Consider the following 25,796-nt stretch of genomic DNA (forward strand, 5'->3'; position numbering starts at 1 on the left):
TCCTCAAGGATCTAGAACTAGAAGTGCCATATGACCCAACCATCCCATTACTGGGTATATACCTATAGGATTATAAATCATGCTGCTATAAAGACACATGCACACGTATGTTTATTGCGGCACTATTCACAATAGCCAAGACTTGGAATCAACCCAAATGTCCATCTGTGACAGACTGGCTTAAGAAAATATGGCACATATACACCATGGAATACTATGCAGCCATAAAAAAGGGTGAGTTCGTGTCCTTTGTAGGGACATGAATGCAGCTGGAAACCATCATTCTCAGCAAACTATCGCAGGAACAGGAAATCATACACCGCATGTTCTCACTCGTAGGTGGGAACTGAACAATGAGATCACTTGGACTCGGGAAGGGGAACATCACACACCAGGGCCTATCATGGGGAAGGGAGAGGGGGGAGGGATTGCATCGGGAGTTATACCTGATGTAAATGACGAGTTGATGGGTGCTGACGTGTTGATGAGTGCTGACGAGTTGATGCATGCAGCACACCAACATGGCACAAGTATACATATGTAACAAACCTGCACGTTATGCACATGTACCCTAGAACTTAAAGTATAATAATAATAATTAAATTAAATTAAATTTTTAAAAAAACTTGTTCTCTCCTAAATCCCTTCACCTTCCTCCCCAAGGAAACTGGGGAACCTGAGCATGACTGTGAACAAGTCACAGTACAGACATATGCCTCCAAGGAATATCTCAGGGAAACTCCCCTAGATAACCGAGACTGGACTCTCTTTACAGATGGGAGCTCTTTTGCAGAACAAGGGACCCATAAGACAGGATATGCAGTAATCACTCTAAATGACATCATTGAAAGTACATCTCTCCCTCCAGGCACAAGTGCTCAATTAGTTGAGCTAATAGCTCTTTCAAGAGCAATTGAATTAAGCAAAGGAAAGGTAGCTAATATTTACACTGACTCCAAGTATGTTTTCTTGGTTCTCCATGCTTATGCTGCCATTTGGAAGGAAAGGCATTTTCTTACCACCAATGGATCTCCCATAAAATATCACCAGGAAATTAACAGGTTATTACCCTCAGTTTTCTTTCCATGAGAAATAGCAGTGATGCATTGTACGGAACATCAAAAGGGAACAGATGAAGTAGCCGAAGGGAATAAATTAGCTGATCAGGCAGCTAAATCAGGAGCAAGGAAGCCTCAAGACATCAACCTGCTTCAAACCCCTCTAATCTGAGAAGGCTTCATAAGAGAAATTAGACCTCAGTACTCCCCTACAGAAATAGAATGGGCCACTTCTCAAGGGTATATATTTCATCTCTCAGGATGGCCACAGTCAGATGGCTACAGCAGCCAGTGGATGGCTACTCTTTCCATTGACTGGAGGCTGGCAAACTCCACTTGCCAGCCTCCAGCCAGTGGAAAATCATTTAAATTCTTCACCAAGCTTTTACTTGGAAAAGATAAAACTTATCAATGTGGCCAGAAATTGTTTTCAGGAAAGGACTTACTAAAACAGTCAAACAAATTGTTAACGCTTGTGAAGTCTGTCTTAAAAATAATCCCCTGAACAGGTGACTCCTTCTTCCTCAAACTCAAAGAATAGGAAATTGTCCAGGTGAAGACTGGCAGATAGACTTCATCCGCATGTCCAGGACAAAAGGCACTCAATACCTGCTCATATGAGTAGATACCTTCACTAACTAGAAGCATTTCCATGCCATACAGAAAAAGCCTATAAGGTAATAAATGTGTTAGTTAATTACATAACTCCCCACTTTGGTCTACCTAAGTAGCTTTAAAATGACAATGGGCCTTTGTTTAAGGCAGGTGTCACTCAAGGGGTCTCAAAAGCACTAGCCATAGAATATCATCTCCATTGTGCTTGGAGACCCTAATCCTCAGGAAAGGAAGAGAAAACTAAAGATATTATGAGGAGATACTTCAGAAAATTATCCCAAGAAACTCATCTTCCTTGGGTCACTCTTCTTCCCATGGCCTTACTATCAATAACAAATACCCCTTCAAAATTAGGTCTTAACCCTTTTGAGATATGGACTTTTTTTCCCAATAATTTTCTATTGGATTGGGAAGACTCTGAGCTAGTTAAGCATGTAACCTATCTGGCCCACTTCCAACAGGAATTAGCAGTTAGTAAAAGCCCAACCCCAGGAAATTGGACCACCTCTAACCCAGGAGATTTGGTACTGGTAAAGGCTCTCCCTTCTCTCTCTCCCTCCCTAAGCCCAAGCTGGGAAGGGCTTTACACTGCTGTTCTTTCAACCCTCTCTGTAATAAAAGTTACAGGAATCAATGCCTGGATACATCACACTCGAGTCAAAACCTGGAGAGCTGAGGGAACAACCCCTGACAGCCCAGATGAATGTCCTGAATATCAATGCGAAGAAATAGGAGCTCTTAAGCTGAAAATCACAAAATATAAGTAACTGAGTGAGATCTACCCATCTTACTTAGTCTCACCCCTACCTCAACAAATACTTTTTGTTGTTTCTACCTCTCCTTTCAGATTTGTTGCCAAATATTAGAACTTATTTTGATGGAAATTATTTACTATGCCACTCTTGCAAGAATTGCTATACTCATACTACTAGTTGCAGTAGGACTATACACTGTACCACTCTCTGGGTGGAATATCAGACAGTAATCTCTATTACTGTAGCATTTTGCTAAATTATTATCCTCATAGCAGGAATAACAGTTCCTAACAGGAAGTAAACATGAGCATTTTACTATCACTAAGTGTTAAAACTTTTTACTGGATTTAGTAATACATCACACCCTTTAGGTCCTACAATATTCACCATGGCCCATTTGTACAACAAGACTAATTGTTGGGTCTGTCCTAAGTGGTTCACTCAGTTTGATGATGCTAAGAAATCTTAAAATGACCCAGAACTCACCATCTTAGGATTTCCTTTGTTGGTTTTACCTTTAACTTTTAAAGACTTATCAGGCATAAATGGGACATGGTATGGGAGCACTTTCAACTGGGTAACTAATTCCTCTCAGGAGAACATTCTGCCCCCAGTGCCAAAGAACACTTTCCCTAAAACTCAACTTCACACCTTCAGGTTGGGAAAAGTTGGCCTAGTAACAGCAAATGCCTCCCTCTGCTTTGAAAGCAGTGGGGAAAGCCCATACTTGGGCTCAAATATTGTAGCATCACACTTGTAATTGTTGGTAGTTCAAAGATTTGGGGAGAAGAGTGCAACAAGGGGGATCTAACAGGATCAGAAGCCTAGTGGGGGGCTTTCAGAATCTAGCCTCTCCTTCTGGTTGGAAGTCCTATGATGGGAGTGACATACTCTAAACAACCACCTTGACTATAATGTAAAGAATAACACACGGGCCTTTTCAAACATGCCCGCTTATGGAATTCCAGATCCTTGCATGATGTTTGCTAATAGTAGTGGCTTACAGATCTGTGGGCAAACTGGAGATATCTGGACTGACAGCACTTGCCACAAGAATCACCTGAGATATTGGCCAGGGTACAAAATGTCTAATTTTTTGAAACTCCATTTATCAGATGGACCCTTCTCACTTGGCATGTCAAATTCCAATTGGCATCATAAATGACTGTCTTAAATATGGTTATCCTTATCCCAAGGATGCCCATATTACATGTAAAGAAGGGGAATTTCTAAGACATGAGAAAAGTCTGCCACTATGTCTCACAAACCACAACTTGGAACCATCCCTTCAAGAAACAGGGCTAGATATTCCTTGTGGCTCCTAGATACACTTAATTCTCCCAAGGCATTAGAAGGGAACTTGTATTACAGTAGCAGTAGTTCCCAACTTATTTTTAAATTCTACCGAGATGGCAGCATCATCATGGAACATACCTAACTTAGGCTCTTTTCTAGAAACTATGCTATCTCAAATACACTGGACAAAGAGATCTATCATTTCTAAGCCCTCATATGGAGATTTAACTGAAAGGGCAGATTGAAGAAGGGCATGCACATGACAACCCCAACTTGAAAAGAAACATGGATGGGAAATTCTATAGCCGGTGGCCTATTCTGGTTTACAGGCATCCCTCTCCTTGAAAGATCAATATTTAGTATCTCTATTATGATGCAACAAGAATGGAAGGTAACTATGGTGCCACAGAGGCACAACAACATTCTATAGACTCTTTATCCTCAGTAGTAGCACAAAAGAGACAGGCCTTAGATGTCCTCACAGCTGAAGTAGGAGGTACTGGTGTGCACTTTTAAATGAAACATACTGCTTCTGGATTAACATCTCTAGTAGAGGAAAATCTACAGGTACGTAAAGATCAAATAAAAAGTATTAACAGGCTAAGAGAATATGCAGACTTCAGTCCCAGGTGGCTATAATCCCTCTTTAATAAATTCCATTATTCTTTATGGAATTGGTTAGCTCCTGTATTAAGCCCCCTCTTGCTTACATGTCCTGTATTAACATTTGAACCTGTATACTCAATACTATAACTTGAATTGTTTCCTCTGAAATCAAACTCCAAATGGTGCTGCAAACAGAACCATGCAGGAACACGCCATTCTTCCAAGGACCCTTAGATCAACTCCTGGAGGAGACCTAACTGCAGTTCTCCAATCAACACCCCTTTTCAGCAGGAAGTAATCAGAAAGAGTCATTGCCCAAATCCCCCTAACAGCAGTTAGGGTCACATCTCCTCGGGGGCTAATATCATATGAGTTATTAATAAATTATTTTAGGCAGATAAGATAAGGGCTCCTTGGTAAGTTTTTTTCTTAGAAGCAACTCCCAAAACGTTTCTTTTCTAGCAGAAAAATGACTTGAAGGGCCAGGCCAGCAAACTTTGATATACAAATGCCAGTCATTAGAAAGTGGGTCCATCCAATATGGGGATTCCCATCCTCTTCTCCTTGCCACCATGAGTGCTAAGCATCAGCTCCCCCCACCCCGGCCCCCGCCCCCGCCCAGAGATCTCCAGGTCTGCAGAACATCATGGCGGCCTGTATTTGCATATTAAAGGGCTAGTGTGAAAGGAACAGGTTTTTCATGGTCTACACAAATGACTTGCCTGGTCAAACCAATCCCCTAGGTGGTAGTCAAATCAGGCACCGCCTCCTCCAGCCTCCTAATATAGCCTACTATTTTCTGCTGCTCTGGTGGTTTCCTCTCTCCATTTGGGCCCCCCCTCCCTCTGTCTCTCTACCAGGGAGCTTCTTCCTTCTTTTTTGCCTACTAAACTCTCTGCTCCTTAAAACCACTCCATGTGTGTTTGTGTCATGTTATATAAATTCATGCAGGACAAAGGACCCTGGTGTTCCTCCAGTCATCGAAGCCATATCATTGGGGTCAAGAAAACCTGTGTTTAAAACTCTGCTTCTGTTGTGTGACCTTAGTTAAGTAACTCATCCACTCTGGACTTCTGTTAACTTGTCTATCAAATAGATAAGCCTCAAGTTCCAGTGTTTCAGAAACAGTCCCTGAGTTTCTTTTTTATTTATTTTTAATTTTTGTGGGTACAGAGTAGGTGTATATACTTATGGAGTATATGAGATATTTTTATACAGCATGAAAATGCATCAAAATTACATCAGGGTAAATGGGATATCCATTCCCTCAAACATTTATTGTTTGTGTTACAAACAATCCAATTATGTACTTCTAGATATTTTAAATGTATGATTAATTTATTTTTGACCCTAGTCACCCTGTTGTGCTAGCAAATACTAGGTGTTTTTCTAACTATGTTTTTGTACCAATTAATCCTCCCCACTTCTCCCTCCACTCCAATACCCCTTCCAGCCTCTGGTAACCATCCTTCTACTCTCTATCTTCATGAGTTCAATCATTTTAATTATTAGCTCCCACGAATAAGTGAGAACATGATGTTTGTCTTGAGGAACACCAACCCCACCCCTCAATCCTTGTCCCAAACACTCAGCTGTGATCTTCCCAAACTTGCCACTTTTAGCCCACCAGGAGAAGAGGGTGACAGGCTGGGGGAAGTGGAAGGGAAAGGCAAAAGGTAGATGGCAGCAGGCAACTTGATCCTCTTTGATTCCTCTTTTGCCTGAGAGAAAAATAATGTGCCTGGTAAGACAAGGGCCAGAGGAAGAATTTGGGAGGGCAGTGGCTTCTCAGCTGCACCAAGCCAGGGATGTTCTTTGGAACTCCTTACACACAAGCCAACCCTCTCCCCAAACAGTCTTTAGCCTGTTGAGGAGGAGTTGAAAAATCAAGGGACACTTTCTCTACCACTCCTAGGCACAGAACAAGCCCTGTCTCTAGGGGTGTGTTGGGACAAAGGTCACACTTGCATGGACCCAGGCTTGACCCTGTCCTGCCAACAAGCTAGACACACACCGCATGGAAGGCTCTCCTAGTGAGGCCTTTCCTTACCAGCCTCAAGTACTGCTCAGTTCAGGCTTTTCTCTCAGGAGGGAATGGTTCTGAGTTAGGAAAATCAAATGGAATCCATGTGTCAGCCTGGAGAGGCACTCCAGTTGTCCTTGCCTGCTGCTGCACATTTAGTCTTTCCCAATGGTTACAGGACAGTTTCTGAGTTCCTGCCATTAAGAATATGACCACAGGGACTCATGTGACTAATTTGGCTGCAGTCTCTGTTCTCTGGGGCTCAGGAAGATTCTACCTGGAAAGGTTTTGGTGGTCCTTGGCCTGGAGTGCAGAGGATGGACAAAGCAATTTGGGGGAGTCCCTGTTACTTAGAGCTTCATTGTGTTTATAGCAGGCAGAGAACTAGCAAACATCTAGTCTACACTACAGATGAGAACATTGAGGTTCAGCCAGGGGAAGTGACTTACCCAAGAGCATACAACATCTTTAGTAGCAGATTCAGGACTCCAACCCTAGTCTCCAGTTACTATCACGAAGTTCGCTCTGCTCTACTGCACTAATCTTGGAGCCTGTGTTAGTCCATTTTCACAGGACTATAAAGAACTACCCGAGACTGGGTAATTATAAAGAGCCTTAATTGACTCACAATTCTGCATGGCTGGGGAGGACTCAGGAAACTTACAATCATGGCAGAAATTGAAGGGGAAGCAAGGCACTTCTTACGTGGCAGTAGAAGAAGGAAGTGCCCTCTGTCTCTACTAAAAAATACAAAACAAAAATTAGCCAGGTGTGGTGGCAGGTGCCTGTAGTCCCAGCTACTCAGGAGGCTGAGGCAGGAGAATGGCATGAACCCGGGAGGCTGAGCTTGCAGTGAGCCGAAATCGTGCCACTGCACCCCAGCCTGGGCGACAAAGCAAGACTCTGTCAAAAAAAAAAAAAAAAAAGAGGGAAGTGCCACACTCTTAAACCATCAGATCTCATAAGAACTCACTATCATGAGAACAGCATGGGGAAAACCACCCCCTGATCCAATCACCTCCCACCAGGACCCTCCTTTGACACGTGGGGATTACAATTCAAGATGAGATTTGGGTGGGGGACACAGGGCCAAACCATATCAAAGCCCAACCATGACAACACCTTCTCTGAAGTGTGGCCTCCTCCAGGAGGGACCATGGATTTCTGTAGATGTAGGTGGACTCTGGGCAAAGGTGCCAGGGCCAAAGATCCTCATGTCTCTCCCTCCACTCTCTCTCTCTTTCCTCAGAGCCCTGCCCCAGACTTATATAAGATCAGCAGTTGCTGACAGATCCTGCTCAATCTCAGCAGGGAGTGGGTGAGGGCAAGGGCTGGAGAGGGCTTGAAGCAGGCCTTTGGGATGGAGACTGGTGAGCCAGCCCTGTGTCAGGAAGAATGTGTGGCAGCGGACAGGCAGAATCAGCAAATGGCGGTGGGGGGTGTTGGCTATTTTGGCAGGTGCAGGAGCAAAACTACAGGAACATGTGCCCCATGCCATAAATGCCCATGTGGCCCTCCAGGTGCTCAGATAAGCTATTTGAAACCAGAGCAGACACACAGGAACAAGCACACAAAGTAAACCCTCTTGAGAGTCCCTCTTGAGAGTCCTGATAAAGCAGAGGCCACCCAGGCCTGGGATTGCAGGCTGAGAGCAGAGTTTGGGGGCAGAAGGCAACTTCCAAGACGTTCCTTAATCTGTGTGCCAGGATCTTGGAAGTCAGAGGGTAAAAGCGCACCTGCAGCTGCATTTGAGCTGATGCTGTGGACACACACTCCTAAATCTATGTGGAGACAGTTTTGTCTACTAGGAAAGGTCACCCCATGACCAGGCTGCTTGCTCCTTTTGTTGGGCTGAGCAGTGTTGGCAGGCTGCTGGCTCTGCAGGGCTCAGTGAGAATATCTGCAGGATGAATCTTCTCCATGACTCCCAAGGCCATGTGGCAAGCCCTCCTCCCAGGGAATAGACTTAAAGTGCTACAAGAGGTCAGATACAAAGCAGAGTTTTCATTCAAAAACCTAAAACAGGAAGCTGTTTGAGCGGGGGGAGTGAGGACTGATAAAGATCATTTCTCAATGGTTTTAAAATCAAGCGATGTAAGACCATAATCTGCCAAAGCTACCAGATTATAAATACATAGTTCAGGACCCAGGCAGTCCATTGGCTTGCACGTGGATGCCTATGCATGTGTATGTTTGTGTTCATTGCTGGCACATTATAGGTTCAGTGCGTAATGAAAATGAGAGAGGAGGAAAGCAAGTCTGGTGGCAGCTGAGCTGACTCTTCTACTTGATCCTCACAGCCTAGGTCCTGCTTGGCTCTGAAGGAGACATGGTCCTCTGGACCAGGCCTTCCCCTTCCCCATGAGTCCCCTGAAACCTGCAGATCTTGCCTACTTGTGATCCACACTCTTCTGTTTGTGGACAAAGAATGAAGTCTTGCCATTATCTGCCCCCTTCTTCAATCACTCGACCACATGTCCTGCCTTTCCAGTCCTCAAATTCTTCTCTCAATCCTGCTGCCTTGGGAACTACTGTGTTGCATCTACTGCTTCTGTCCTTGAAAGAATCCTCTGCACATGGGACTTCCATTTGCTCCACACCATTCAGGACCCCATCCCCTCCACAATCCCTGGTGGCCTCTGAGTCCTGTGGCCTTGATTCCCCAGCCAGATGTATCTTCCTCCATGTGGGCCTCCACACTACTAGCAGATCCACAGCAGGGCCAGCTGAAGCCACATGCCTGCCAGCCAGCATCCTGAGAAGGAGGAGATAACAGGAAAGCAAGGGGCTTGACAGAGAGAGATAAATGGGGTGGGGGATAAAGTGGAGAGTGCAAAAGAAGCCAGGCTGCTCAGGGGAAAGTCAGGGAACCTTTAATCTCTCTTTCCCATTCTAGCCCACCAGGGCCCAGGCTTGCTTTGTGTCCTGGCCTGGAATAACCTAGAATGTAGGAATTGCTTTTCCTAAACCCTCCCTTAACTTAAGGGTGGCTTATTGTTCCTTGTAAGCTGAACAGCCCTTCAAACAGACTACAGCTTACTTGTCTGGATGCCTGGAAGAGGGATCTGGGCATCTAGAACCCTACAGAGCCCAATGGACAAACCCCAGTAGATCCTGGGTATCATGGACTTCATGTGTGAGGCTTCTACTGACTGTTCCAAGGCAGGAGCTCTGTTCAGGAAGCTATAAGACAGTCACTTAGCCAGTGAGGAAATCCAGCCACCATCCAGCAGCCACTGCTCAACAGCAAAGAGTTACTCCCAGCCCATTGTGGATATCCCTGTCCTTGCAAAGTGATGTAACAAAAGTCACCTTCCAGTACAACAATCGATGGCAAGAGAAATCCAAGCTGCAGTGGCAGGAGAAAGCATGTGCTGAAACAGTGCTTGCAAATTTCAGGAGCCACAAGAGGACAGGCCACTTATGGGGTCCCAGGGCCACTGTGACAGTACAGCAGGTGAGCAGGTCAAAGACTGGTGAGTGGGAGTCCTGTTCTGTCTCCAGAGGGTGCTCAATGTCATCCTCTTCTAAAGAGGCCTCCCCACCCACCTGCCTACCCAGTGGCTACTACTCATCTAACTTCCAAATGAAGTCATCTTGGACACATGCTGGTCACTTTATTAGCTGTGTCCCCAACAGGAATGAGGGCAGGGACCTCATGTGTTGGATTCACACATACAAATGAGAGGGAGCTATGGAGTGGTGCCCCTGACATTTCCCCAGCAGCCTGCCCTCAATGGGTACCCCAGGGAGAGTGTGCAGGCATGAAGGGCCCCACCCCTGGATCTGAAGCTGCAGGAAAAGCCCCCAGTGTCCTCTCAGGCTCTTACTCTGGGGGAGTCGGGCCCCACTACCTGGGAAAGGCTTTTAGGAGCCTCTCCTAAGTCTGTGTGGGGAGAATTTTGCTTACTAAGAAAGTTTACGTGTGAGGGGAACTTTCCAAAGTTTAGAACATGACCATGTGAAGGTTATCTGCTTGAGGCTCAGAGGAGGGAAATGTATCAGGGTCACATTGGAGGTTCTGGTGGAGCCAGAGCTGTTGAAATCACCCAAAGCTCTGGGCAGGACTGACCCCATTCCTCTGTCCTGTCCTTGATTTGTCCTCCAACTCTTAGCTGTGGAATTGGAATACTCACCAAACTCTGGCCCTGGAAGTGGGTGAGGTTTGCTTGGGGCAGGGCCCTCAGGTCCTGGTACTCCTAACTCAGTGCAGTCACAGGGAACAAGGCACAGGAAACTCACTGGTTGGAGGTGGGCCAGCCCAGGGGCACTGGGAATCCTGCACAGATGGGGCTCTGAGGTCCTCTGTTCCCTGGACCCTGGATCTGAGACAGGAGCCCTCATCCAGAATCATGGAGCCAGGGCAGGGCTCCTGCCCCACATGCTTATGGGGAGTAGGCAGGGCTCTGCACATGGTCTCATCCCCTCTGGTTATGGGTAGCACCAGAGTAGTCAATCAACAGTTAGAGTTCTAATGATTGAAAGAAAAGCATTAAACTACAGTCTGAAGGGGCTGAGGGGCAACAGGCTGACTTTCTTAGGGTGGTTGGTCCTAGAGTCTCTGATGGCTCATCATTCTACAAGCTCACACAGCCCATGTGAGGAGAAGAGGAGGGACAAGCAGCTGGGAGCAGATCAGGACCTCAGTGATGGGGACATCACAGACACATGGAGGCACATGCTGGAAGCTGATGAGATAGATGACCCTGGAGTTCTTGAGAGACACTGCACCTGACTCTAGAAGTGAGCTGAAAGGGGTGGACATCTTCAGATAGGGTGCTGAGCCCCCATAGTGCTTATGTGTACCAGCACAGATTCCAGTATCTGCTGTGCCTGCAGTGAGACAAGGTGTCAGGGCACACCTGCTCCCAGAGGCTGGGCTGGGAAGAAGTTGGCTGAGTCTCACCAATATCCCTGAGCCCTAGAGGCCCTGGCCAGACAGGTCCATAGGCAGACAGGGGGCAGAGGCAATGAGACACAGGGGTGCTTCTGCAAGAGTCATGGCTCTGGCATGAGGGAGACCTCTTGAGATGCAGACTCGAAGGTCTGTCTTGGCAGGGTTTGTCACACCTGTGGGGCAAAGAGCTAGGACAAGGAAAGGCTGGGAGAGGAAGGGGCCACTGGATAGGAAGGCAATTGATAGAGTTTGGCTTTGTCCCTACCCAAAATCTCATCTTAAATTGTAATTCCCAAAATTCCCATGTGACAAGGGAGAGACCAGGTGGAGGTAAGTGAATCATGGGTGCATTTTCCCCCATGCAGTTTTCATGACAGTGAGTGAGTTCTAATGAGATCTGATTATTTTATAAGTGTTTGGGTAAGTTCCTTCTTTGGTCATTCTCCTTTCTGCCATCTTGTGAAGAAGGTGGCTTGCTTCCCCTTTGCCTTCCACCATGATTTTAAGTTTCCCGAGGCCTTCCAAGCCATGTGGAATTGTGAGTCTATTAAAACTATTTCCTTTATAAATTACCGAGCCTCGGGTATTTCCTTATAACAATGTGAGAACAGACTCATAAAGCACATTCCTTTGCATGAATGATACGCCCAGAATGGGTCAGAGCCCTGCAATCTGTTGGCTGGAAGGGCGGGGGCTCTGCAGAGCTGCAGGGAAGCAAAGTCAGCTGAGGGTTCTCCTGTGCTCCTGTGGTTGTTTCAGACCAGCCTGTGTGAGCAGGTATGGGGCATTCTGGGTGGTTGGACTGTGCAATTGCAGTCACATTAGTGTGTGCACACAAGGGAGTATGTGAGGATCTCCCACCATGCACCTGTGACCCTCTCCCCCAGAGCCAAGCCCCTTCCTGTCCCTCAGTGTCCAGTTAGGGGTCAGATTTCTTTTCCCACTGAGTCCTGTTGTGGTTGCTGACTCTTCATGCCTCCTGATTGAGAGAATCAAGGTGGAGATCAGGGACTAAGGCAGGACAGTGAGGGGCTCAAGATCCCCCAGGCCCAGCCCCCATGCCCAGTGTATTCTCCCTCTTCCTGAAAGGGAAGTGACCCAGACCTACCCCTTCCCTCTGCTATAATCTGATCCACAGGCCTGTCCATTGCTCCCTTACCTCCCCTGTATCTACCCCTGAAATGACTCATTGCTCTGGGGGCTGTTCCTTCTCTGCTCCAGATCATCCTACCACAAATGGGCCCAGAGTAAAAGACATCAGGGAAGAAAAGGGTATCTGGGAGTCTTGATCTCCAGACTCCTGGGTCCTTTTGATCCACAGGTTGAGCCTGACATCACCACCCCTAAGAGCCTCAAGATCTCCTAAACAGAGAGCCTTCTATCCTAGGGTTTAGGGCCACTTGCAGCAGCAAGGCATTTTCAGAGGCCCTGGATTGAGGATAGACTCTGCCTCACTCCTGTTACATCCAGAGTATGCTATATACACCTGAAAAAGCTCCCTCACTGTCCCTAGGGAGCTATGTGCTCAACTAAGGAGATGGGCTCAGGAACATGATGGTAACTTAAGGTTCTGCCAACATTACTTGACATACGAAAATACAGAGGTTTCTAGCACTGTCATGGCCAAGATTTTGGTTTTGGAGACCTGAGAGCTAATCAGCCTAAAGATCCCTTACAGGCCCTGAGCATCCCACCTTCTGGCTGTAGGCCGATCTGCCAGTTCCTTCTCCAAGAGGCAGTGTTTGCTGACTATACCCACATGAGCAGTGAAGGGCTCAGTGTCAGAACGCGCAAACTTAATGGATTCTGATCTCTGGGAACCAAGAACACAAAATGCTCCCTGACCCGTACAGGTGAGGTGCACAGGCCATGCCCAGCACATCAGGTATCCTCCACACCTCTGGAGGTGTGCTGGCCGGGAGCCTCATGCTGGCACTGCAGAATGGAAAACAGGACAGACAAGTCACAAGAGAAACTCCCACCTCAGGAAGGAAGACCAGACCTGTCCCTAGGACTGAAGGACTAGTCCCCAGCACCAAAGAGAACATGGTCCTCCATCACAGAGTGTACTATGTTGACTTGGCTAAGTGAAGAACTTCCAGATTCCAGGAATTTTTCTCCGTTCCTGAGAAACATCCCACTCAGTAGGACATCCCCAGGATCAGAACATCTTCCACTCCTTCCTTCTCCTCTTCTCTTCCCACATCTATCACTTTCACCTCAAAGACACCTCCTGAGTCAGGTCCCTCCTTTCCATCTTCCCCACCTAAACAATCAACATCTGTCTGCTCCCCAGCCTGCCACCCAGAGCTCTTCACCAGGCTGCTTATACCTGACATAAATCTGATCCTGTCCTTCCAGCTCTGACCCCTTAGACTTCAGAACAGGGGCCAAACTCCTTGGCACAGCACACAAGGCTCTCATTATCTGGTCCTTCCCCCTGCCCACACCCCATGCCTATGTGCCAGCTAACAGAACACCCATGCTCTTCACTGTGCCCTTCCACATGGTGTTCCTTCTATTGGAAATGCCATTCCTCCAGTTTTCCACCTGAAAACATCCCACTAGTTCTTCAAGTTCCATGTTGAATGTCAATTGCTTCATAATACCTTCCCCAGCTCTCACAGGCTGAGCGATTGCAGCTACTCCTGACCTCCTAACCCTGGGTTTGATATTGCTGTCCCTGCACCTCCCTGCTTGAGTGGTCTGTGTGTGTTTTATGGTCTCATGTGAGTTGCTTGGGGGCACCAGCTCTGCCATTCATCTTTGTACTTATCCTCTTCCATCCCCACCGCAACCCCCAGGCCTAGCCTAGCACAGTCACCTTCAGTGAATGTTTAGAGGGCAGATGAATACAGCACGAGTGGATTAAATTCCTAACACATATATGCAACTGCTTTTCAGATCTGATATATTTTTTCCCAAAGCATGGTCCTCAAACTCCTTGTATCAATGTTACAGAGCATGGGGACGCTTATTAATCCCACAGATCCACAGGCCCCCACACCAGACCTGCTGAGGCAGAGGCTTTCCCTCCTTATGCTGTTCCTGGTCTCCCTCCTGAAAAGCTTCCTCCTCCTTCCCACCTCAAGACTAAACCCTTCTCCTTCTTTGGTGTCCCATCCAAGCCCTGCCTCCTCCAAGCAGCTCTCCCTGATCCTATTTCCCTGTTCCATCTAATCCAGTTATAGTCTCTCCTATTAATCCCATCCCTCACCAGATCTGGAGCCCTGGGCAAGGAATGCATGTTCGTTTTGTGTATCATAGGGTACAGCCTGGCACAAGGGGCATGGGTGGCAGATACTCAGAAAACAATTTGAACATGATCAACAGGAAAGAGCTGGGGCTTCCAGTCCCCCTGGCCCCCACCTGCAGGTTAAAGTGGTTTCTCAGTTGTCTTTCCTAGGGCTCATCTGAAGGGGACAGGAAAAGCGGTGGCTTTTGAGAGTCCTGGGGAGGTCGGTCACCCCCTCAAGTCCTCAAGTCAGGATGCTTCCTCCTCCATGGATATCCTACCCCTTCCACCAAGCATCAACTGTGACCAAAGAAGTCTGTGGACAATCCTTCATTAAAGACCCTTGTCTTGTCTAGTAAACATAACTGTGAAATCCCATACACCAGTCAGGGTCACAAGCCCTTCTCCAGGCTTCCTTCTAGGGAACCTGTAACTAGCTGTTTTCCTATCTGCCTCCCCACTGCCTGCCAGCCCTGTGGGGCACCGATCAACACTGGGCCTTCAGTCTCCTCCCTACGGCCTGGCACACATTAGAGACACAATGCCCAGTGAATGAGTGAGTGACCCTGTGAACCAAATAATCAAGAATGAACACTAGGACAAGGCAATATGAGATTTCTCCACCCCGCATACTTTGTACTGTTGGGGCAGTGACCTAGCAGAGAGCAGTGGGAGAGCCCTGTTGCTCTCCACCTCTCCCCACTGCTCCTGTACAAGCTTCCTAAGTGAGGCCAGGAACCGATGAAGGAAGGTGTGGGTCTCCTAAAGCCCAGCGCCATCCTAGCCTGTACCATCATCTGCAGCTCTGACCTTGCCCACTATGTGGGGCTGCTCATGCTTACTGGCACCCAGTTCCTGGGTCACTAACCTACTCTCCTTTATTTAGCACAGCCTTGTCTGCTTGGGGAACACAAAGCCCTACTCTATCCAGAGCATTGTCCTATCTAATCCAAAGCTCCTATGCTGTGATGGGTGCCAGATTACTCAGTTTACCTTGCAGTGGATTCAAGACAAGGGTGTGCTGTGCTCTCACCTGAAAGGAGGTGGTCCTGGGCTGGAGTATTTGAGGGAGCTACTGCAGGTGCGTTGAGTGGATGAAGGGGTCTGCCTCTCCCTCCTTGCTGGAGGTTTTCATCCAGACAGGGCAGGGCGAGCATCACACAGAGGTCTAGAGCCCAGTGGGCTCAGGCAGCTATAGACCCCATGACTCATCCCAGGAGTTGCAGGAGAAGGGGAAAGTGAGACAGTACTCTGCCTGTCTCTCCTGCCTCCTTCACCTTCTGCAAGAGTGGTTGGTGGATGCATTTCCTTGGGGCCAGGCCACCAGGCAGAGCTTCCTAGGGGAGCTTTGGGAAAAATCTGAGGCTTCCCAATAGTCTGCTGGAGCCCTGGAGTCCAGGCCTGGATGAGGATGTGGTAGGGGGTAGGTACCAGGTCTCCCTGCCCCATGGCTGGTGCCCCTTCAAGTCCAGCAGCCTGCCCCATCTTAGTCCCTGTTCTGACCATGGCTGGAAGGAGACAGTGGGGAAGAGACTGCCAAGACCAGCCTGCCTTAGTGGGGTGGATGGGAGACAGAGAGGGAGCCAGAGACCACCTGGGTGGAAATAGGAGGGAGCCCTCAAGGGTGGGAGGTGGAAGGGTAGGAGGGATGGGACACTGCTAACCTGGAGTGTGACTAGTGAGAGGCAGGAGACCACAGTCAGAGGGCCCAACACACCCTGCTCTGCAGAGGATGGCAGTTTCTTTCAAGGGAGGGTCGTTTCTGTCTGCCTCTCAGTGGTGGCTTGGCCTCCGGAGAGGCCGGCTGCTCCTGGGCCTGGGCTGCGCTGAGGCTGTGGTCCTTTTTGGAGCCAGATTGATGTCTGGTCAGGCTCTTTAGGACCGGTGACCTTTCTCAGATACCAGTCTCCTTTATGAGCCTGGTGTGTTTTCTCAGACACTTGTCTTTTCTAGAACCGACTTCTCTGAGATGGACCTTTGCTCTCTCACTGCTATCTTCTCCAACACTGATGCCTTTCTTGGGGCCAGTGTCTTCTCTGAGACACCTGACTTTTCTGGAACCAGCTTCTTCTCTGAGCTGTCTTTTCTGATACCACTGTCTTCTCAGATAGTTTTCTCCAAGGCTAGCACCTTCTTGGAGATGGAAGTTTCTTCTGAGACCAGTCTCTCATCCAGTGCTGTCTTCTCTAGCATGGAGGATTTCTGTGAAACTGGGGACTTCTCTGTTTTTTTCCCTCCCTCTTGGTTCCCTGCTCACCAAGCTCTCCTCCTCCAGGGCCCAGGGACCCCGCTGCTCCTGGCTTTGTCTCTGGTGAGGTGGGGTCTCCAGTTCCTTCTTGGGGACTAGGAGATGTTGCATGGCCTGCCAGGGTCTCAGCTGTCCCTTCCCTCCTCTGCCTCCTGCCTCTCCCAGATGGGGGCCTATGCAGCCTTCACCACCTGCTACCTCTGCCTCTTCTGGCAGGTTATGATACCTTGGATGTCCTCATCCTCATCTTGGGAGGCTGGGGGCAGTGGCTTGGAAACCTATGCTTCTTCTATGCTTGAGAGTCTGAGTAGGGAGGTGGAGTTGGAAATATAATCACAGAATATCAGAAATGGAAGGGACCTTGGGTGTACCTACCCAATGGAGATGACTTCAGGATCACCATGGGGAATACAAGAATGTCAGGCCCTGGCCTCCTCCCCACCACCACTCAAATAAGAATTATCTTTACCTACTCTACATATTGGACTTCCAGGGGGTCATTAGAACAAAGCACTCCATGTTTTTTTAAAAAGTTAATAAATGTCTAGTAAGGAACTATGCCATGTTTAGACATAGTCAACAAAAATTAAGTAACTATATTATATGTGCCAGATCCTGTGCTAGGCATTGAGGGTCAAAAGAAATAAACACAGCTCCTGCCCCTTAGATCTTAGATCAAAACTAGAAGTATTCAGGGATTTGCCAAAGGTCTCACAGCTAATTGACAGGAGAGCTTGGAGTGAAACCGAGGGCTTCTGACGCACCATTCCACTTTCCTGTCAGTCACATGGGTACAGTTCAGACCAAGTGATAGCTACAGGTATGACTGTGGCCTAGGGCACACACCTTGTTCTCCATTCTCTGGGGGACCCAGGGAAACAACAGCATGAAAGGATTGTCAAAAACCCACAGCACTCGGCCTCAAGCGGAAGGAGATTCTTTTCCTTCCTCAACTCCCTCTTCTCCATGTGATTTCAGGCAGGTTAACTCACTTTCGAAGCCTCAGTTTTCAAATTTGCAAACAGGGCTTGCAAGGAAGTAAAATGAGACTCATCTCATGAGAGTGCCCAGCACAGTCCTGGCATGCGAGTGGCATTCAGTAAATTCTTGGCCTTTCTCTTCCTTTCCTCATAATCTCAACGTCTAGATGGCGAAACCAGTTCCAGTGTTCCTCCCCTCAGAAGTAAATTACGGGGATCAGGATTAGAGGGAGGCAGCCTGGCTAAGAGGAAGAGGTGTGCCCCAGAGCTGGACAGATCTGGATATAAACTCTGGCCCTGCTGCTCTGTAGGTATACGATCTTAGCAAATCCCCTACGTATCCTTCAGCCCAGTTTCCCTTTTTGTAAAACAGGTTCACAATACCTCCCTCTCAGGGGTATTGTGAGAACTCAGTGAGCTTTGGCCACAAAATGTCCCACAAAGTTTTGACTCATAGATGATCTCAATAGTGACAATCATTGTTATGAAGAGGGTGGAACCTAGCTGGGCTGAGGGGTGTGGAGAAGGTGAGGAATTTGAAATTTATCTTTACATCCTTCAGCCTCATTCCTTGGGCTTCAGTGCTTGACCTGAACACGCTGCACAAAATCTGAGGCAGTTAATTCATCCCCACCACCCAGGATACTACAATGATGCCCTGGCCCCTACCCTGACCTGAGCACTTGATGATCTCCATCTGGCTGAGCCTGGGAGCCTCGTTCTCTGTGGTGCAGCTCTGGCTGCAGTGGCACCATCTGAGCTTCTGCTCCTCCTTATCTTCCAGAGACCACTACCAGGCAAGGCTCACAGATGGGAGGAGAGGGTCAGCACAGCACAGAGAAACACAAGACCCTCCCCATTGCATACGCCTATGGGGCTGAAAGAAGAGACCACATACCCTTCTGGCCTTCATTGAACACAAGAGGCTGTCAAATGTCTGAAATGTGGCTGGTCTCAACTGAAACATGCTGTGTGAAATACACACTGGATTCTGAATACCAGTTAAAACTCTCATTAAGAATTGTGTATACTAATTACATGGTGAAATGGCAATATTTTGGATACATTGGGATAAGTGAGCTATCATATTAACATAATTTTACTTTTTACTTTTTTAATGTGACCATTCAAAATTTTAACATTTTAAACGTAGTTCACATTATGTGTCTATTAAATCTCTCTAAAGCTGCAGGGAATTGGTTTAAACCAGGGTTTCTCCACCTCAGCATCACTGACACTTTGACAAGATAATCCCGTGTATGAGGCTGACCTGGATTATAGGATGTTGAGCAGCAAACTTAGCCAATATCTGCTGGGTGCCAGTAGTAGCATCCCCCAGCTGTGACAATGAAAATGCTTTCTAACATTGCTGAATGTCCCTGGGGGGCAAAATCACCTCAGATGAGAATCCCTGGGCTGGGCATTACTCTGGACTTCAGGGTGGGAATGTGAGGCCTCCCTGCCTGGAGATGACTAGGAATGTGGAAGGGTGGGCATGGTTCTGCCTGAAGGAAGTAGATGAACTTGCCAAGTGCCTCTCTGTTTTTGGTCCTGCGATTCTTAGATAATATTTCTCGGTGGACAGTCAGGGAGAGATTTCCTCAGAGTTACTCAGTTGCCCATGGAATTTCTTAGCTTTGGGGAGGGGGAGACTTGCAAACAAAACCAATTATACCTGAAAAACCCCGATATCATCTCCCCTTTGCTTCCCAGGGGCTCTTGGGGTCTCTGTCACCTTCTAGACGAAAAGAGCTGAGTCAGAGAGCTTGACAGATGGTGATGAAAACTCAGACAACTTTTACTTGTCTGAGGAGCAAGGGGACCCCACACACCATACTTTTGGCTCCTGTCCCAGTGACCCTTAATTCACATGGTTATCCAAGTACTCTTGTAGCCAGCCAGCCAAGCCCCTCCAATTTATCCATCTACCACTCACTCACACATCTGTGTACCCAGCCACCCACCCATTTCAATCATCCTTGTCCCACCTTCCCTACCACACACTCACCCCCTGCCCCCTAGCCCATCTTCCCTTCCAATCACCACACCTCTTCTAATCCAACCAAGGAGCAAATGCATACTTGCTGAGCAACTGTGACAAGCCAGAATCATTTCAGGAACTGCGATGGAGAAGGGAGGGGGGTCAAAGAACATAGCAGGGTACCTGCCCTGGAGACACTAACAATCTAGTAAGAAACAGAAGAACGTCCACCACCAACTCCCCCAACCAAAGTGCACAAGTCAGTCTGCAGAATGAGAACAAAAATGCTACAAGCCAAGATTATCTGGAGAGGCTCAAGGAAGAGACTGAACCTAGGCTGGACTCAGTGAGCGACCAGGCCTCGGATGTGGTCACTGGCAGTCCAGGCAAAGGTAGGTACTGAGCACTCCAGGAGGCCAGAAGGTTTGGGGTTTGCTGGAGACAAGAGGCTGTACTTCCCTAGGAAGGCAGGAGAGGGCTTGAACAGGGGAGTAGCAGACTGTGAGAGTCAGTCAGGTGAGCCCTTCTTGGAACCTCCCTCTGTCTCCCCAGTGCTTACACCTGTGTTGGAAAAGGCCTTTGTCTTCCCTTCCAGAGTTACAGCAACGACTATAAGGCCTACCCTTGCCACTCCTGGGTGCCAAACTCTCCCTTCTCTTTGCTCTCCAGCCTCGCTTGCTGCCCACCTCTAGTTCCTACTGAGCCTCTTCCCTCCTGGATGGTATAAAATGGTGCCACAGGGAGTCTTAGAAATGGCAGTCAGGTGATCTGGTTTCTAGTCCTCTTGCCCTTGGGTAAGTCATTTCCTTTTCTCTTTTTCCATTTTCCCTCCTAAAATCAGACAAGACAGCTCTCATTTTTTTCTAGGTCCAGCATCACATACATTGAGCCAATATTCACTAAATGAATACTTCTGAGCATCTATTATGTGCCAGGCACGCTTCCAGGGACTAAAATCAACAAGATCCTCCCCTTCATGGAGCACAAATCCAGAGTGGAGGAGAGTCAGACCATGAGTGAGGAAAACAAGCTCATGAACAAAATGTGCTAAGTGTCACTGGGACAACAGAACGAAGTAAGCAATGTGGGAGAGGGTGGCTGGGTGATGAAACCCTCTGAGAGACCTGGTTCGTGAGAGGGAGGCAGAGCCGGATCTGGCAGCCAGAGTCCCAGGAGGAGGGCACAGTGAGTGCAGAGCCTGGATGTGAGGAGGTAGGTATCCAGGGGAAGACAGTAAGTGTGGGCCAGAGAGTGGCCTTAAGGGAAGTTGGACAGGGTGGCAGGGCTAAAGCATGTGGTCTTGAAGACCAAGGAAGGACCTTGGGTTTTAATCAAAGTGTGCTAGAGAGCCCTGCAGAGTTGTACACAGAGAAGTGACAGGGTGGGATTTCTGTAGTTTCAGTCTCTCTGGCTGATTTGTGGGACAAGAATGGAAAGGGCAGGGGAAAGGGGAAACAGGAGACCTGTTACGAGGCACCTGACAGAGAGATATGGGAAAGGGATGAATTTGGGGCACATTCTGAAGAAAGAGACACCAGGTTTGCTATTGGATTGGATGTTGGCTGTGGGGGTGGGTGAGGAAAGAAGAATTAAGAATGATATTTTTGGCCTGAGCCATTCCTGGAGCTACCATCAGCAGGACGGAAAGACCAGGGGAGCAAGGAGTGTGGGGGATGTTGGGTGGTAGAGTAGAGGGACAGGTAGGAAATAAAGACCTGTGTTTCTGGCTTGCTCCAAATGAGATGTAAGTAGTGAAAAGCAAAGGAGATCAAGATGCTGCAGTCAAGAAGCTGGAAAAATACCAATCAAGGGCGTTGGCATAGACAAAGGAGCGAGGGCCTCAGTCAAATGCTGCTGTGAGGGAGAATGAGACCAGGTGGAGCAGTGAGTACAGGGGTGCCAGGCTTCCTGGAAAGGGCAGCTTCGGTGGATGTGCCAGAGCCTGACCCAGTTGGTGAGTATGAATGAGAATGAAGAAAGGAATTAGTGATTAGCAGCACTCTTTTGAGAAGTATTATCGAGAAGAAAAGCAAATAGAAGGGTACGGTAAGTACCTAGAAGAGGATGTGAGATCACAGGATGCTTTTTTAAGTTGAGGTATAATTTACATAAATGTACAGATCTTAAGTTTTGCTTTTCTTAAAAAAAAAAAAAAAAAGAGCAAATGCAGGAGAGGAGAGAGGGCCTGAAAAGAAAGGGTGATTAAGATGTCCTGTAGTGAGGGAAACAACTTCAGGATAGAGCATCTTTTTTCTCTAGTACCCAGCATGGCACCTGGCACCCAACAAGTGCAGATCAAAGTGGAAGAGCAAGGCAATGTAAATTTCAGCAGTGCGGGGCTCTTCTCCTCCCTAGGAACTACTCAACCTCTGCCTTGATACTGAAGAGCACAAAGCAGGAGAAAACTCTATGTCTTTCCCAAAGGCAATCTGTCTGTCTCTCTTCCCAGGAAGGTCAGTGCCTGCCAATCACTCTACAGGAAAGGATGTACCTTTGAAGAGGAACTTTCCGGACCCTCTTAATTCTGCCATTAGTGCAGCTCTTCCAGGTTAGAACCTCAGTCCCTCTGTCAGTCTTACCTCCACTTCCTCATGCAGAATGGCCCCAGTCAAATGTTTCTTCCCATGGCCTTCATCGTGGAACTTAAGTAAGGTTCCCCTGGGCCTCTACATGACTCCTGTGGGCTCTGGGTTGTCTGTAGAATGATCATTCATCATTCACTCACTGCATACAAACTGATGGTCTCTTATGAGGTAGGATTCAATGTCCCACCTCTCCTTAGTTTTCTTGTTCAAAATTAGAAATGCCAACTTCTGCTGTCTTTCATCTGATACCACATCCCCAGCCCCCACACCCCACACCCGTGTCCCTTGCACATAGTCTGGGAACAGTTCTTGCCCTCCAAAGCTGAGGGATTCTTATACTGGGGAAAGTGACCCACATAGCTCAAAACACCTCTTCCCTGAGCTGGCGGGGCTGGAGCCTCCAGGACCCCTGAATTGTGAGCAATCCAGTTTCCACACGCTGCCCTCAGCCCTTGGGGAAGTGGTCTATTTGTTTACCCTCCAGTGAAGACTTATACGGTGTCTGATCAGAGCCTGATCTCCTTGGAATTGACTCATTCGCCAGGCTGGATCTGGTCCTGAGAGGTCTCCAGGGGGCTGGGCTGTAGGAGGTGGGGCCCAGGCATCTTTTGAGTGTCCCTGAGCTTCACACCAAGACCCCACAGCTCACTCGAGGTGATGTGGCTACCACTCCTCCTGCTTGGGAATCATGGGGCCACCTTCAACCCCTGACACTGGCAAAACCTGAGTCCCTTGAGCATCACCACCCAAGCCTGGGAAGAAAAGCTGTCTCCAATAAGCAAAAGTTATGAGGAAATTGATAGAAATGGAAGGCAAAGGTCAGTCCCCAGGAGGGACCGCAGCAGGTGCAGGTGTTGAGACTCCTATGAGAATAAATAAATAATTAGGGGCTTAGAACAGTGCCTGGAATTTGCTGATGTGGAGAATAATAATCAATAACTAAAGGAATAAAGGAGGAAGAAAGGACACTCACATGTGTGCTTACTCCAATGAGAGGTACTGCTCTAATGTCATTGACATTCCTCTTTACAACAGCCCTGGGAGGTAAGTGCGTGCTATCCCCATTTTGTATATAACTTTCCCAAGATTACACAGCTAATAAAATAGGAAACCAGCCAGATGCAGTGGCTCACATCTGTAATCCCAGTACTTTTGGAGGCCAGGGCAGGTGGATCACCTGAGGTCAGGGGTTTGAGACCATCCTGGCCAACATGGTGAAATACCATCTCTACTAAAAATACAAAAATTAGCCAGGCGTGGTGGCAAGTGCCTGTAATGCCAGGTACTCTGGAGGCTGAGGCAGGAGAATTACTGGAACCCAGGAGGCAGAGGTTGCAGTGAACCAAGATGGTGCCACTGCACTCCAGTCTGGGTGACAGAACGAGAGTCTGTCTCAAAAAAAAAAAAAAAAAAAAAAAAAAAAAAAAAAAATGGAAACCAAGATTTAAATCTAGGTCAGCGTCTCAAGTGCCCATACCCTTAACCACTTTACCACTGCCAAAAAATGCTGCTGGGGAAGCCTGGCTCTAAAACAGAGTGAGGTTCTACCTCCTTGGGAGCTCAACAGCTGAGCATTCAGAAGGAACAGAGGGACCTCTAAGGTGTGGGATTTCTCACCCCAGGACAGGCTGCAGCTCAGGGCACAGCCTGGGAGGGCAGAGTTTTGGGGAAACCCAGTGGCCAGTGCAACATTGACCCTCAATACCAGAGTCAGGCCTGGGGTGAAACCTAAAGGCCCCAACAACTGGGGGTCCCAGCAACTCTCCCTAGTTGAGGGCACAGCCCCAGCTGATGCCTACCACTGCTTCCCTCTGAACAATGCTTTCCCACAGTCCTGGCCTTCACTGGGGGACCTATTTCCCTCCTTGTGCCTGCATGTCATACTGCTATCCTCCCTATTCCAGACTTCACTAACTCCAAAATGGAGCTCCTCTTTTTCTCTTAAATTCTCTCTAAAGGACATGTGCCCTGTTACTCACTGGAGAGTTTGTTTGGATCTCTCCTTTTGGAATTTTCTTCCTAAAGTTTAACTTCCATCTATTCTGCAGCAACTGACAGCAACGGTTTAAGTGCAGTGGTTAGTAAAGGTCATACTTACAAGTAAAATCCATTTTCCCAAATTGAATTATAGGTACATGCCCCTTATACAACAGATCAAGGCTCAGATGCTCTGGTTAAAGTAGGGAGAGGATGTGAAGGCTGCCCCAGAAGCATTTTCTGGAACCCTGGGGCTCAAGAAACATAATTTTCAATTCTTAGGGGCTAGGATAGAGAAATGGGGAACAAAGGAGAAAGCCGCAGTGGGGGCTGGCCACGATCTTGGACCCACCTTCATTCCCTAAGCGGGGCAGGCCTTAGGTTCTCCTTCAACATAAAGGGTCACTGTTGGTGGTCACTTCCAGCCCTGATGGTCTTGGGCAAAGTGTTGGGAGTGCCTGGGGCAGTGCATGAAGGTAGGAAGGCAGCTCAAGCTCCTAGAAAATGATTAACCACTGGCTACTCAGTCCCAGGTGCTCTCAGATCTACCCCTCACCTCCTGCAGACAGGCCAGTCCAGGGAGAAAAGATCAAGGCCTCTGACCAGGGCACCCAGCCAGCCCACTCATCACTGCCCCTATCCCAGGACTGGAACACTAAATTTTCTACTTAATGCCAAGGTAAGCTGCAGATTGGCCCTCAGCTGCCCACCAGCCTCCCCACCCACACCCTGACTAGGATCATGCTTGTCACACTCTCAGCACAGTCCTCCCAATCCTGGCAGGCTCCGTTGACAGTGACCTTCTCTCCTCCCTCCCCACTGAAGCTTGTTGTTCACTTAGGGAGTGAAGCAGAAGTGGTCCTCTATTCCAGGTGCCTCATTAGGGTGACTGTTGATGGCAGCTGCACCTGCCCATGGGGCTATATGAGAGCTAAGACTGGACAGAGGGGACAGGTCAGGGGCCCCTGTGGCTGAATTGGTTCCCCAGGGGTTTCCCTGGCACATACCCTGGACATCCTGTGGGAACTTGGCTCCACCCATGCACCCACATGAGTCCATGTTCATCAGAGCAATGGACAAGCTAAGGCCGGACTTGCTCCCATTTCCAGTGCTCTAGCTGCCTCCCTATACCACACACCCCTGTACATATGCAGGTGTGTTTACAGACATAAAATGATATCTATCCCACCAGACTGTGAACTTCTGAGAAAGTAGTGTCTGGTTTCCTTCTCACCAGAGACTGTTTCTGAGAAAGAAGGGTCCTTGGCCTACTGCAGGCCCAGAAACCTCCTTCCCACTGGACTGCACGAGGGTCCATTCTCCATTTCTGATCAAGGGCTTAGATTCCCAGTGTAGAAGCTTATTCTCATTCAAATTAGTCCATCTTGCAGATAGAATTAGAAGCCAGGGGATGACCTTGGGAAATACAGTCTATTGAGTCTAATTGTTCTTGCATGTCTACTCCATGTAATAATGAAGAATTTGCTCCTTTAGGCTCCAGTACTGACAAGGAGCTATTATCCATGGGAGTGAGATTAGT

General features: G+C 48.1%; 1 protein-coding gene across 6 annotated transcripts in view; it reads left to right on the forward strand.

Moving 5' to 3' along the window:
* The first annotated feature begins 4,184 nt into the window (after window positions 1-4,184).
* The window catches only part of LOC108523475 (cyclin-Y-like protein 2), a 99,578-nt gene continuing 77,966 nt past the window's right edge, over window positions 4,185-25,796 (forward strand). For 2 of the 6 annotated variants that reach the window (XM_017864119.1, XM_017864136.1), the window contains exons 1-4: window positions 4,185-4,291; window positions 20,364-20,488; window positions 20,562-20,906; window positions 22,144-22,242. Coding sequence is in view for 1 of the 6 variants with exons in the window: in XM_017864109.1 (XP_017719598.1) it covers window positions 22,104-22,242 (139 nt within the window). In the remaining 5 variants the exon portion in view is untranslated. Of the gene's footprint in view, window positions 4,292-20,363; window positions 20,489-20,561; window positions 20,907-21,617; window positions 22,243-25,796 lie in introns of those variants that run through there. The other 4 variants (XR_001883824.1, XM_017864109.1, XM_017864129.1 and 1 more) reach the window with 3 other exon arrangements.

Source organism: Rhinopithecus bieti, unplaced genomic scaffold (genome assembly GCF_001698545.2).
Source record: "Rhinopithecus bieti isolate Rb0 unplaced genomic scaffold, ASM169854v2 scaffold_3340, whole genome shotgun sequence".
Lineage (NCBI taxonomy): Eukaryota > Metazoa > Chordata > Mammalia > Primates > Cercopithecidae > Rhinopithecus > Rhinopithecus bieti.